This window comes from Onthophagus taurus, chromosome 7, assembly GCF_036711975.1.
Source record: "Onthophagus taurus isolate NC chromosome 7, IU_Otau_3.0, whole genome shotgun sequence".
In the NCBI taxonomy this organism is placed as follows: Eukaryota; Metazoa; Arthropoda; class Insecta; order Coleoptera; family Scarabaeidae; genus Onthophagus; species Onthophagus taurus.
Genome location: NC_091972.1, coordinates 23,723,871 through 23,737,113, shown reverse-complemented (window position 1 = coordinate 23,737,113; position 13,243 = coordinate 23,723,871). Strand labels below are relative to the sequence as shown.

At 36.6% G+C, this 13,243-nt stretch overlaps 1 protein-coding gene across 3 annotated transcripts; it reads right to left on the bottom strand.

The window, feature by feature from the left end:
• Positions 1-2,721: 2,721 nt before the first annotated feature.
• LOC111425605 (activating signal cointegrator 1 complex subunit 1-like) lies at positions 2,722-10,651 on the bottom strand. Of its 3 annotated transcripts, none has more exons than XM_023059738.2 (5): positions 10,316-10,648; positions 10,144-10,213; positions 9,813-10,074; positions 9,602-9,765; positions 2,722-3,256 (listed from the first exon to the last, which is right to left on the bottom strand). In XM_023059738.2, exons 1-5 carry the CDS (start codon positions 10,455-10,457, stop codon positions 2,839-2,841), a joined length of 1,056 nt encoding a protein of 351 aa, XP_022915506.1. In that variant the 5' UTR covers positions 10,458-10,648; the 3' UTR covers positions 2,722-2,838. The 3 variants fall into 3 exon arrangements, with proteins under 3 accessions (XP_022915506.1, XP_022915514.1, XP_022915523.1); XM_023059746.2 differs by having other exon boundaries at positions 3,171-3,256; positions 9,615-9,765; positions 10,316-10,651; XM_023059755.2 differs by having other exon boundaries at positions 3,177-3,256; positions 9,621-9,765; positions 10,316-10,650.
• Positions 10,652-13,243: the final 2,592 nt, after the last annotated feature.

Here is a 13,243-nt window from a genome sequence, read left to right as displayed (position 1 = left end):
GGGTGCCCTTGAAGGCTTGACGAACGGTCCAAGTAGATAAAGTTGACGGAGGGAACACCTCGACGGATGCAACAGCCCTCCCCCATCGGTTATCTTAAGTTTTATTATAAAATACTCACCTGGGACATGACAACACCTCGAGACTAATGGAGGCCATACACGGGTTTGCTTGATAGTTTTAGCCTTGCATGTATAATCGACAGGTATAACCGAGTTTCATATTGTACACGTTATACACATACACGTTAGGGTTTGCATGCACAGTTTTGCCATAAACTCTCAGTTAAAGACAGTTGGAGCTACGTGACGGTAAGTGTAGGACAGTTATCTACATTACTGTGCACGGTATACCAAACTAACAAAGGACGACGACGATCTGATAGCTGTACTTGGCTTAACACTTGTTCTACAGAATAGAAAAAGAAGAGCTCACTCGGAATGGTGTAAACGCTGGTTATTGAAAAGGAAGCAGTTCTCTCACGTAAATTTGTTAAATGTATTGAGATTTACACCAACAGATTGCAAAAATTATTTCCGAATGGATGAAAATCTTTATTTGAAACTGTTATCATTGATCGCTCCGTTGAGAACTGTGCATGCAAGCTCGCCGGACGCCACGCACGCCTGGTTATGCATGCGCGCAAACATAACCGAGCAGCAGAAAATATCAATTTTGATAGTTGCTTGGTTGCATGTACATGCGCCGATAACTGTACAGTTTTATCAAATACACGCTAGGGGTTGCCTGTCGGTTATGCATGTAAGGCTAAAACCATCATGCAAACCCTATGGTATATGGCGTCCATTAGAGGGCTACGGGTATGAGGAGACCCTATGGGTGCAATAGCCTCCTCCCAGCGGTTTTTGATTTTCATGTAAACACTTACCCAAAAGGGATGCCACGAATGCGAAGCAAGATATTTCGAAGTGTCAAGGCAATGACGACGGTTCCCTGATAAAATGCCCTGACGTGTGGATCCAGGAAGAGAGGGGGGTTTTTAGTGGGTAGTAAACTATAAGTCTGCTTTGGTTTAAGAGTTCTGTAATTCCGAACAGTTCTGAACGTTTCTGCGCATACATATTGTATATTAGATGTATGCGGATACATATTGTATATTAGAGGTATGTGCGGAAAGGTTCTGAACTACAGAACTCTTGAACCACAACAGACCTTATATTCATATTAATCGTTCAGGCGCCAACAGTAGCCTGGTGTGAGTAAATTGCATTTTCCCTTCCTGTACGCACAAAAGAAGTTGTAGTTTTAGTTATTATTCAGCGTCAATTTGTTGTATAGTTTTTTAAGTAGAACTAACACTAGACCTAGAAACATTCGGGGTTAGCCGAGCGTCTCTTAAAATGACTAACTCGAATGTTTCTAGTCTCTAGATCTAGTGTTAGTGTTAGTGGATGCTCGGTCTGTCTGTTGTGGCCTATTCTTTGACTTGTCTAGAGCGTTTGATACCCTACATCACCAACTACTCTTAGAAAAATTGAGTCGATATGGTATTCGAGGCCCAGCCTTAGCGTGGATTCAAATTTACCTGTCTCGTAGGCAGCAGCAGTTCTAGTGTTAATGTTAGATCTAGATTTAGTTGTTATTCAGTGTTAGATTGTTGTATATTTTCATTATATTGAATTGCTTGAAGGTAATATGTTGACCATTTTTTCCCAAATTCATCGATTACTCTCCGTAGATACTGATATCGATTAAGTCGATCGGTCTTTACGTCCAATAGTGTCGGCTCTGGAACCACCGTTAATGGTGTTCCAATGAGAAAATGAGCTGGCGACAGTATATCAAAATTAGTGGGTTCATCGGAAAGCGGAATCAAAAGGACGAGAGTTCAGGACGGCCTCAATTTGTATTAAAATGGTAGAAAACTCTTCATACGTGAGTACAGTTGAACCCAAAAAATTTTTAAGGTGATTTTAACTGACCGAACTCCAGCCTCCCACTTCCACCGAAATAAGGCGATGCAGGAGGGTTAAATTTCCATCGAGCTCCATCATTAGCAAGAATGGAGGCCAATTGATTCCACTGTCTGGAAGCGGCAGAAAACAGTGAACACAATTCTCTATCGGCGCCGACGAGGTTCGTGCCGCAGTCACTGTAAATGCATTGACTAAGTCCCCGACGCCCAGTGAATCGTTTGTAAGCTGTGAAAAAACCCTCGGTAGTGTAATCCGTTGCTAATTCCAGATGGACTGCAGATGTGGCTAAACATACTAAAATAATAAGATATGATTTATATGTTTTAAAACCTCGTCTCTTGGAAATCTTAATTATGAATGGTCCTGCATAATCGACACCGGTGTGTAGGAAAGGGCGTGCAGGAACAACCCGAGCTGGAGGGAGCTGTCCCATTAATTGTTGTCCAGCTTGGATCCGAAACCGGACGCCGACGATGCATCGGTGGATGAAAGAACGGATGGTTCTTCCACCAAGAACCCAGAAACATCTTCGGATGGATGATAGGGTAAGTTGAGTTCCCCCATGTAGAGTTTTTCGGTGATGAGAATCGATTATTAAATTATCATCAACTTTTTCATCCCAGTCGAGAATCGTAAATCGTAGGCGTCCTGTAATCCTCATGATACCATCACCGTCAATAAAGGGAGCTAAACGATGTAAAGAACTGGACTTTATATTTTAAGGTAATTGGGACTCACAGACCAACGAGTGTGACTGTGTAAGAGAGTGTACTGGTAAGTAGATAATTATCTTTCAAACAATAATATTTGTATATTTCCATACAAAAATACATTTTAACAATCACAGCGAATTTCTTTTTTATCACAAAACTAACATAAACTAACCATATCATAAATCGTATTTTAAACATTAACGGTAGATAACGCTTGGTAAAATCCATTATCAGCATCAATTTTGGATATATAGGACAATTGTATCGATTGAAAATCGACCATACCAAAATCGTAATTCTTGTATTTCTCCATTATTGAAGTAGCATCAAACGGTATTTTTGACCATTTTCGTATATTTTTACCCTTTCTATATTTCGTGTTGATTAAGGTTACGTGTAACTTAACAGTCGGTTTATATTGGCGAACCAAACCCCCCAAATAAAATTCATTCGAAATCGCATCTACCACTTTTTGCAAAGAATTTTCGTCTTCTTCATCGCCAAATTTTGCGTTTGCGTACATTACGTTTACTTTGGAATAGTTTCCGTCCATACAGTTTATACCTTTCACGTGGATTTTCAATGGTCCGGTTTTTTTGATTAATGGGCTAAACAAAATTAGAACAAAAATTAAAGGTATTTGTTCTACAGGGTGGGGCAGTCAAATCGCATTATTTAAAACTATTAAAAAAGTATTATAAAACATAAATTTAATTTTTTTTTGCAACAAATAATAGAAGCAGAAAATTCACTTTTTGAATATTGAGTCAGTCAAGTCGTACAATAGTACGAGGCTTTTATAATGAGTTAGTTGACAATACACTTGACAGGTGAACAACGGGGTTTTGCCGTTACAGCTTATTTCGACAATGGTCAAAGTTGTGTGTAAGCACAACGCGAATTCCGCCGATATTTTCATTTACCTCATGCTCATGATCCGGGTTGGAAAGCCATTTCTGTTTAGACTCTTAACATAAAACAGTACGAGCATCAATTGTAAGAAGTCTTCAAAGAACTGCAAGGTGTCAGCGTTGCTCTACTACTTTCGACTATACCAGTAAGAAAAATTTTACATAATGATTTCCACCTATATCCGTACAAGAAAAGCTGATTTCAACCTAAGCGGATATGTTAATAAACATAACTTTCGCTATTGGACCCCTGAAAACCCTCACCAACTTCATGAACAACCAATCGACGAAAGATACAGTTTGGTGTGATGTCTTCGAATAGCATAATTGGCCCATTCTTTATTGAGAATGATGATGGCCATGCAGTTACATCAACGCGGCATGTTCGAATGCTGAAACCTTTTTCATGCCACAAGTGCCTATAAATGGGCACTACAGTAAAACCTCGATATAACGGACATCGTATGTAACGGACAAAATATTTTTAAGTCATATCAGTATATTTAAATATAGATGTTAGCACTCATAGATAGAATTCAAGTCAGGTGATTCGCCAAGTTGTTCTATTCCAAGTTCATAGATAAACTCGTGGTATTCCCCGAGTTCTCTGCACAATGTATAAATCAAGATTGCGATCAATTTTAAAGATGTAGGCAATGAGGATAATTTTAAGGCGGAGTTCTACCAAAACGGTTAGTATCAAAAACTACCCCTAACAGTAACAAATCATGGAAACTCATCACTACGAGTAGTGATGCATGTAACAATCAAGCCTTTCTTATTGTTACAGCTACCCAGGATGAACGACGTGTTTGACGTGATAGGGTTCTCATCCTATCAGGGTGCTTTTTGAATGTGAGTTTTCTTGCCTCTCACGAATCGGGGTGCTTTTTGACCTATACTTTAAAATTAGGACAGTAATGTGAAGAGTTGTCGTATGTTTCCGTAAGAAGTGCTGCATGCACATTGATGTTCAAACACCAAACTAATTTAATTTTTGCAATATCATTGCACAGTTCACACAAGTTATTGCAATTTTTGAAACAGCAGTTTGCAGAGGTTTCGCATTTGTTAGAGGTTGTTCTTTTTTGCAATACAGCCACACTTCCACCAAGCGTATCGAAATATATTCTTAGATCTCGGAGAGGAAAACTGGTTGTGTATTAAAGACTGTATTTTGAGGATGTTGTTCCGTAGATGTAAATTTACACCATAATTATACAGCATAACAATATCAGAAAATTGTCTTAAAAAATTCTTCCAAGACCTAAAAGTATAAACGTCCAGCGGTCGATTCTCCAAAACATGTTTGAACCAATTAATGGGAAGATCGGATGTTAATTTGCTTGATTTTGTTGCAAATACGGTATATTGTCTGCCGTGTACAAAGTTTTTTCAACGATTAGTTCAAATTTACCATTAGTCTTTTACAAAACTATTAATAAAGAGGACTTTAAATCTCCGTTGGCAGAAAAGATTGTGACTTTCAATGATCCTTTTATTGCAAGTGCACACACTGATGCATGTATTTCTAAATTAAATCCCGATTGATCGGAATTATAGACATTGTCTTCACCTACCGACGTAATCTTTGACTTTACTTTAGAAACAAATTCACTTGATGCTTGTAGTAATTGTTCCTTTGACGACATTCGCTTTTTAGTCACCAATGTATTTACACTTTACACGTATTTTACTTTTTGTGATACAATTCCATGATTCACTTTAAAATTATGTAACCAAAATATGGAAGCAGTGAATAATGTGGGTGGCAAATTGACTTCTTCTCTAACCCGTAAAGCCCATCTTTTTATATGAATGTCGTGAATAAGAAGCAATGTCTCAGAGGACATTTTAAATTGAAATTATTCATTTCTCGAGCCACTTTCTTTAATTTGCTTTAATGATTTCAAATCAGGAACGTTTCTAAATCTGTGCTGAACTGACATTAAAGGCAAAAAAATTGTACAGCTTTTTTTTTGTACACAAACAGCTACAACAGTTAAAAGACAAAAGTTCAACTTGTGACAAGAGCAGTTAACTTTAGTAAATACAGCAAGTAAGTGAGCTTAGCGATTGAAATGAGAAACAAATAGTCCGTTCCAAGGTACAAGAATATTATTTATATTATTCTTATTATTCTATACAGGATGTCCCTTATCTTTCGGATCAGAGCATTATACGGTTGAAGGATACATTTCCGGAATTTTTCTAATAAAAATTTGTCGATGTGTTTATAATAACCGCACGGGAACTGTTTAAAGTCGTCCAATAGCAATTCATGAAAAGAGAAATAAACACGTGAGAAACGCCCTAAACACGAAAGACCGATTACCTGGGTCTGATTTACGATCTCCTATTGGATGACTTTAAACAGTTCCCGTGCGGTTATTACAAACATTTCGAAAAATTTTTATTAAAAAAAATCGCTTCAGAATAATGTATCCTTCAAGCGTAAAGCTCTGATCCGGAAGATACGGGACACCTGTATATCTGTTCAGTGCTTATATTCATACCCGACGTCATCATTGCAAGTATGCAACCAATATCACAGTGCAATACGCATCATACGTAAATCGCGTATTGCAATACCAATACTGTGATATTGGTTGCATACTTGCAATGATAACGTCGGGTACGATAATTAATTAACACACTGTAGGTAATTAATTTTTCCGAGCGCAAGAATTCAATTACCACTTTTGTAACGTACAATAATAATACAAATGTTAAAAACAATAAACAATTAGTACCGAAGAAAATGACACGAAATGACAATCTCTGAAATGCGGATCGGTCTGCTAACAATTTTAAGTAACAAATTTAATCAAATTTAATTTAATCGACAATTTTAATCGATCACCAGATTATTATTAAACAAACATTTTAGAATAATTCGTAAAATAATCTAACTTATCTTCAAAATCGGAAAGGGTTATTTCTGGCCATACACTTGTATGCCAAGATTCATGAAAATGGGCGAATGGCACTTCTCTACTGTTACTTGTTAGTGTTAATTCTTGTTTTAGTGGTTATTCAGCGTTGAATTGTTGAATATTTTTCATTGAACTAAAACTAGAACTAACACTAGACGTAGAAATAGAAAGTTGTAATGTTTTTGGTTCTAGGTCTAGTGTTAGTTCTAGATTTAGTTGTTATTCAGTGTTAGATTGTATATTTTTATTAAACGGAAAGTAGATCCAATAATAATAATAATATCTTTATTTATTGTAAGGAAAATTTTCAATTTATACTTGAAACGGTTGAAATCGAGCCTCTTAAATGTTATCGGCAAATGATTGTATAAGCGAATCATCATATGTTGAGGGCTATTTTGGGTGAGAGACAGTCGGCATTTGGGTATGTACAGATTTCCAGCCTACCTAGTGGGGTATTGAGTATTTGTATCACCACTCCTAGCAAACTCCGTAAGGTGTTTCTTTACATATAAGAGTGATTGCAGAATATAAACTCAAAGCATGGTTAATAAGCGATTCTTTCGAAATGATTCCTTACATGATTCATTATAAGACAAATCGAACATCGACCTAATGACTTTCTTCTGGGCCACAAACACCCGTTGTGAAGTCGAAGAATTGTCTCAACACACAATGCCATAATTTAGATGGGAATAAACCAAACCGTAATAAATAGTTTTGACAATTTCGGTGTCAAGTACCTTCTGAAGTTTCAAAAACAAATACGAGAGTGAGGATAGCTTGTTTGAAAGAACTCGTGTCTGCTCATCCCAGGAAAAGTGTGCATCAAACTGTATACCAAGAAATTTCACATTGTTTGCAGATTTAACCGATGTTCCATCGACTTTACCCAGCACGCTGAAATCAGGTTTATTGTATTTTGAGGTGAACTGCGTTAGTTGCGTTTTACCACAGTTCAATATCAAACCATTGGTGTTACACCAATGTATCATTTCGCGAGCAACATCAGTGATCCTCATTGACAACTGCGGAACTGATTTAGCCTTTATTGCGACGGAACGATCGTCGGCAAATAAAACCTGTGTACAATCTGTACAAGATAAAGGGACATCGTTTATGTACAAAATGAAAAGCAACGGCCCCAATATGATCCCCTCACTGAAAACAGTTTCTTCACTCAAGTTGATGCAGGATAACCTCAGAGGACACCTCGAGATCCTCAAGGACCCATGTCTAAATCACCTGATTGAAATTAAAACGGACCTCATACCGACGGAATACAATCTCAACCAACCATATAAGGTCATATTTAGAAGCAGGGATGATTGGGCGAAGGGAGGGCCTCAACTAAAAAGAGGAGCCCTAGCCTGGTACACCGATGCTTCAAAGACAGTAAGATCTGAAGTAGGCTTGGGCATCAGTGGACCAAATAGCCACATTAAATTGCCCCTCAGTTCGGACTTAACAATTTTCCAAGCAGAGGTTCTTGCTATAAACTAAGCTAAGCACAGCTTTGAACCTACAGAAGGGACAAAAACGTGCATCCATAAACATTTTCACAGACAGTCGGGCCGCCTTAAAGGCAATTCAGGCCTACACGTGTGACTCCGCACTGATCAGAGAATGTACCAACAACCTGAGAGAACTCGCTAAGGGCAATGATGTTACCCTATGGTAGGTTCCAGGTCACAGCAACATTGAGGGCAATGAGAAGGCCGACAAGCTGGCCAAAGAGGCAGCAAACACGCCCTTCATTGGACCAAAAACCTGGTTGTGGACTACAAAAAAAGCCACCTAAAACAAATAATTAACAACTGGGAGGTTTCAAAGATAGCCTTACGCTGGAAAGAACTTCCAGGTCACAGACAAGCGACGAGTATGATAACTCCGTCGCAAAACAAAACCAAAGAGGTTTTATGCCTCAGCAAAGGGGATCTAAGAACGCTCTCAGGCTACCTGACCGGCCATGCGCCCCTAAAATACCACCTCTTCCACATTGGACAAGCTGAGGATCAAACTTGCCGACTATGCAACGACGAGTCAGAAACTGCTGAACATATACTGTGCAATTGCGTCGCCAGAGGCCGTCTAAGACACAACATCTTCGGTAAAACTCCCCTGTTACCTACCGACATAAAGGTTCAAGACCTCAGGATAATACTAAGGTTCATTAAGGACCTACATTTGCCCTAAACCTTTGGAGGGCTAAAGTTACAATAGATCTTATAGGTCGTGGTAACGAGGGGGGCCGCTCTCCTCAGCCCCGCCAGCAATAATAATAATAATATGCTCCCCTGAGGGACTCCATATTGCACTGGGAGGTGAGGCGAGTAAACAGTACTATTATTCTTTGACCACTTTACCAGCTACTGCCTGCGAGACAGGTAAATTTGAATCCACGCTAAGGTTGGGCCTCGAATACCATATCGACTCAATTTTTCTAAGAGTAGTTGGTGATGTAGAGTATCAAACGCTCTAGACGAGTTAAAGAATAGGCCACAACAGACAGACCGAGCATCCACTAACACTAACACTAGCACTAGTACTAGAAACATTCGGATTTAGCCATCTTAAGAGACGCATGGCATAATCCGAATGTTTCCAGGTCTAGTGTTAGTTCTAATGCTAGTGTTAATTCTTGTTTTTGGTGAATAGCTGTTTGAATTTGTGTGCATTAAAATTATTCATTCAAACAGTTTAAAGTGCAAATTAAAAATTTGTCATATAATAGACACTCTCTTTCCCGTATTAATCGAGGTTTTTTTCTTATCGACCTGAGCTCGTGGGACTATTTTTTATCTCAAGTCTAAGGTGTATGAGGTACGCCCGCCAACAATACGACGGAGAACATACTTAAAAGTGCGGATTGAAATTCATGCAATAACGCCATCGATACTACGACGCGACGTGTCAGTGATAATTTCCGTGAAAGACTTAGATAATGTGTACAAAATGATAGTCGTTATTTTTCTGAAGTAATATTCAAAAAATGTCATCTTTTGTCTTAACATAAATTTAAACTTATGCTTTATAATAATACTTTCTTGATACTTTTAAATAGTGCGATTTGACTACCCTATCCTGTATAAGCATTAATAATTACGTTAGTATTTTACATTTACAATCATTAAGAATATTAATTGCTTGAAGCACTTCCATGCTATCCATAAGAGCAAAAACAGCTACAGTTAGATGAAGACGTTCAGGTTTTTGAAAAATTGTTGGATCCATTCCTTTTATATTGTTTTCATCGGCAAGTAGCGTTTCCTATTAAAACATTTGTCTCAAACATTCTTTTCTTTGAAAAACTTTACCTTGAATTTTTCAAAATTCCCTCTAATTTCCTCACATTGTGTTGGTATCCCCACAAATTGCATGGCTGGTTGTTGATCCCTAATTGTGCTTATCAGCGATTGTAATTTTAATCGGGCGTTAATTACGTCATCAAGTATGGGACCTTTTATTATAATTTTTTCTTCGACGCCTTCTGTGGGTATCTTAATTTCCGCACCTGTATCTTTTTCTAGATCTTTAACCGTAATTTTACGATAACTATGAATCTTTTTATAATAAGGTCTACCAAAAGAAAATTAAATAAAACTTAAGTTTATATCATCAAAATTTAATGAAGAAGTTGAAACTCACAATGCTAACTTAAAAGATGTATGGAAACGATCCTCAACAACATTAATATTGTACTCTCTTCTAAATCTTTCTGTAACCATCGATATGAAATCAAATTAAAATGGATAAATAAACAAAATTTTAAGTTTTTTCAACTATTTTTAAATAAAATTTAAATCTGTTTAATTCTTACCCCTACACTCTTCAGTAGCGATAACTTCCTTTGCGTTTTTATTGTATTTTTGCACTTCGTGACACTTTCCATCGATCCAAATTCGGCTTGGTTTTACGGTTTCCATAAACTTTGCGATTTTCGACATTCTTTTTGTATACATCTAAGTTTTGTTATCATGGAAACCACTCAAAACGTCAAACGAATAACTATATTAATACAGTAATACACCAGTAATAGTAGGACGTAATTTTTAATTAATCGATGAATTAAATTATTTTTATTGTTAACTAAAAATATTTTGAAAAACTAAGGTTTGTTGGAGCGCGCCCAACAGCTGATTTGTGATATTTTGGGCATGCGTAGTATACTATTTTGAATTAGAGCTTGTATTTAAACTATCGACAAGTAGATGTCAGCCTAAACATAGATTTCTATTCATTTTATGAGTGATATTAAAGTTGCCTATACAACGGTAATTTAAAGATTTATTAATTTCAGATAGCTGAAATGGCTTGCTGTAAGCTTTTTTGATAATTACATTTCTCAGGTTTTTTTTTTTGATCTTATTCTTTGTCTGAAATTTAATCGATACCACTCTGTTTGTTTGTAGCTCGTTTTGTAACAAAACTCGTCTTCTCCTTTTTTAAATTGTAGAACTTCATTAATTTTAAATTCATCTCCGTCAGTATTTTTATTAATGTTGAGACCGATATCAACTGCTAATAACTTGACGTCAAGAAAACTTTCAAAGCCCAGTTCTTTAACTTCTATTTTGTTTCCTTTTTTCTTAGCCCCATGAATAATAGAAATATACTGTTCAGGAATATAAATCGGCCCAGATTTCTTGCCCAACAAAATTCTTTTCTCGATAACACTGTGGATTGCAACAGCTTCGTTCTGGTGTGTTCACGTATTAAAAATTTGTGTGTTATTGAACTAATTTGAAACTTTTCTACTGCGTAGATATAGGTTGCAATAAGAAATCTAAAACATTCGGAGATAATAAACATGTTTGGAAATTTCATAATTTTGTCTTCTTATACCTATGCTTTTGTTGCCCCATGCACTTTCTATTTCTATCGCTCCTCTGTTTCCAAATACTTCATGCCAAAAGAATGCCTTTGTTGTATCTTTGGCTAATTCCGTTATCTAACAAAAAAATAATATTATGAACAACTAATTCAGAAAAATAATTATAACCTACCGTGAAATTATAGCAATTTAATCTAGATTTATAGAAGAATGCTGATGATTGTCCTACAGGTACAGGCAACACTGCCTGTAAATCATAAACAGCCAATGTAATTTCGTCATCTTGTGCTCTTCTTTGCTCACTTTCTTTCTCTTTTCGACTAAGCTCCTTTTCTTCTAAGTGTTCTTCATACTTTTGTTTCAGTTTTATTTTCTCATTGTCTGGTATATTTTTATAACTTTCACAAAGATCGCATTGATCTTTTTTCGGAACGAAGAATCCGATATTGAATTTTGTGTTGAAGTAGCATAATAATCGTATGACACTGATGGTTGATTCGAAGCAGATCTTTTCTCACAATAATTCCTGTGCATTTCCGCAATTGTTAATCCGCCGTCTATGAATTCTCTAGTTGTATCTTTACGGACGTAGTGGCTCTCAATACGTGGTATAGAATTGATGTGATCGAATACTGATTTCACTACCTCTTCGTCAATTCTCTTATCATTTCCATGCTTTCCTCTCCGATCTTCTGATATAAATCCCTGCTCAGATACTTTTGATTTAATCACAGTTCTAATCACTTTTTCCGAAATCCCAAAAATTTTCGTCAAAAACGTCTTACATACTCTGATTTTTTCTCCATTATTGTGAAGGTAAAACGCACAGTTTGGTTTTCTCGGCTCTGTAGATGAAACTCGCCTATATTTAAGCATCAGTTTTTCGATACATGAGCCAAGAAAATCTCGCTGGCGTTGCAAGTTTCCTAAGTCCCAGTATTTTTTAAACAGTTGACTTCTACAATCCTCAGAGATGTTTTGTGAACAAGAACGAATGCATTTATCGGAGCAAGCAGGTTTCGTGGACTTAGCTTTGACAATTTTTCCAGTTCTTAAAGAAGTGTATTGTTGACCTGAGTTTCTGAAACGTTTTGCTTTCACTTGTTTCTAATTGTTCATATTTTTAATTCTTCTTTTTCCTTTCTTGACTGGGGAATACGTAGATTCTTCTTCATTATTATCAGCATTATTCTTAAGATTTATTGATCTTTCACTTGAAGAACACGAATCACTATTATTAGGACCATCATTAGGGTTGTAATCATCACCTGATCCCGCAGAAAATGGTTCCTCTTCAGAAGAGCAGTATACCTTGTAACTCTGGTTTATTTTCCTTAACATCAATTTTGAAGTACTTTTCCTTTCGGCCATGTAATGTTCGTTTAAAGCTTTACTTATAGAAGAAGAATTGAAAATTTCTACAAGAGGAAAGCTCTGACTTTGGGCTTCAGCGTTAAATGATTCATTCTCATTAATAGAATTTTCGTCAGTAGCGGTTTCTGTTTTAGAACATATATTGGGAGGTATATTTTCATTGGAAGGACAATTAGGAATTGCAGGAACAGCGATATTACTCACTACTTGAGTTGTCGCTAGACTCAATATTTTATAAGTTCGGGAACTCATTTCTCTGCAACAGAAACCGCAGGTACTTATTACACCAGAAAACAGCTTTTAATATTGCATTTTGCACCTAAACTGTAATTTACAATGTGTCTTAATGTAATTGCGTCACTTGGTTAGTTGAAAAATTGTTAGAGCAATATTAACGTAAGGTACAATTATGTTCAGAGTTCATAACACTTTTTAAAGTAATACAGACGTAAAGTACATTTACGGCCATAGTTCACAATAATTTTCAGAAAAATATAGACGTGAAGTACAATTGCGTCTATATTCTGTCGAATCACACAA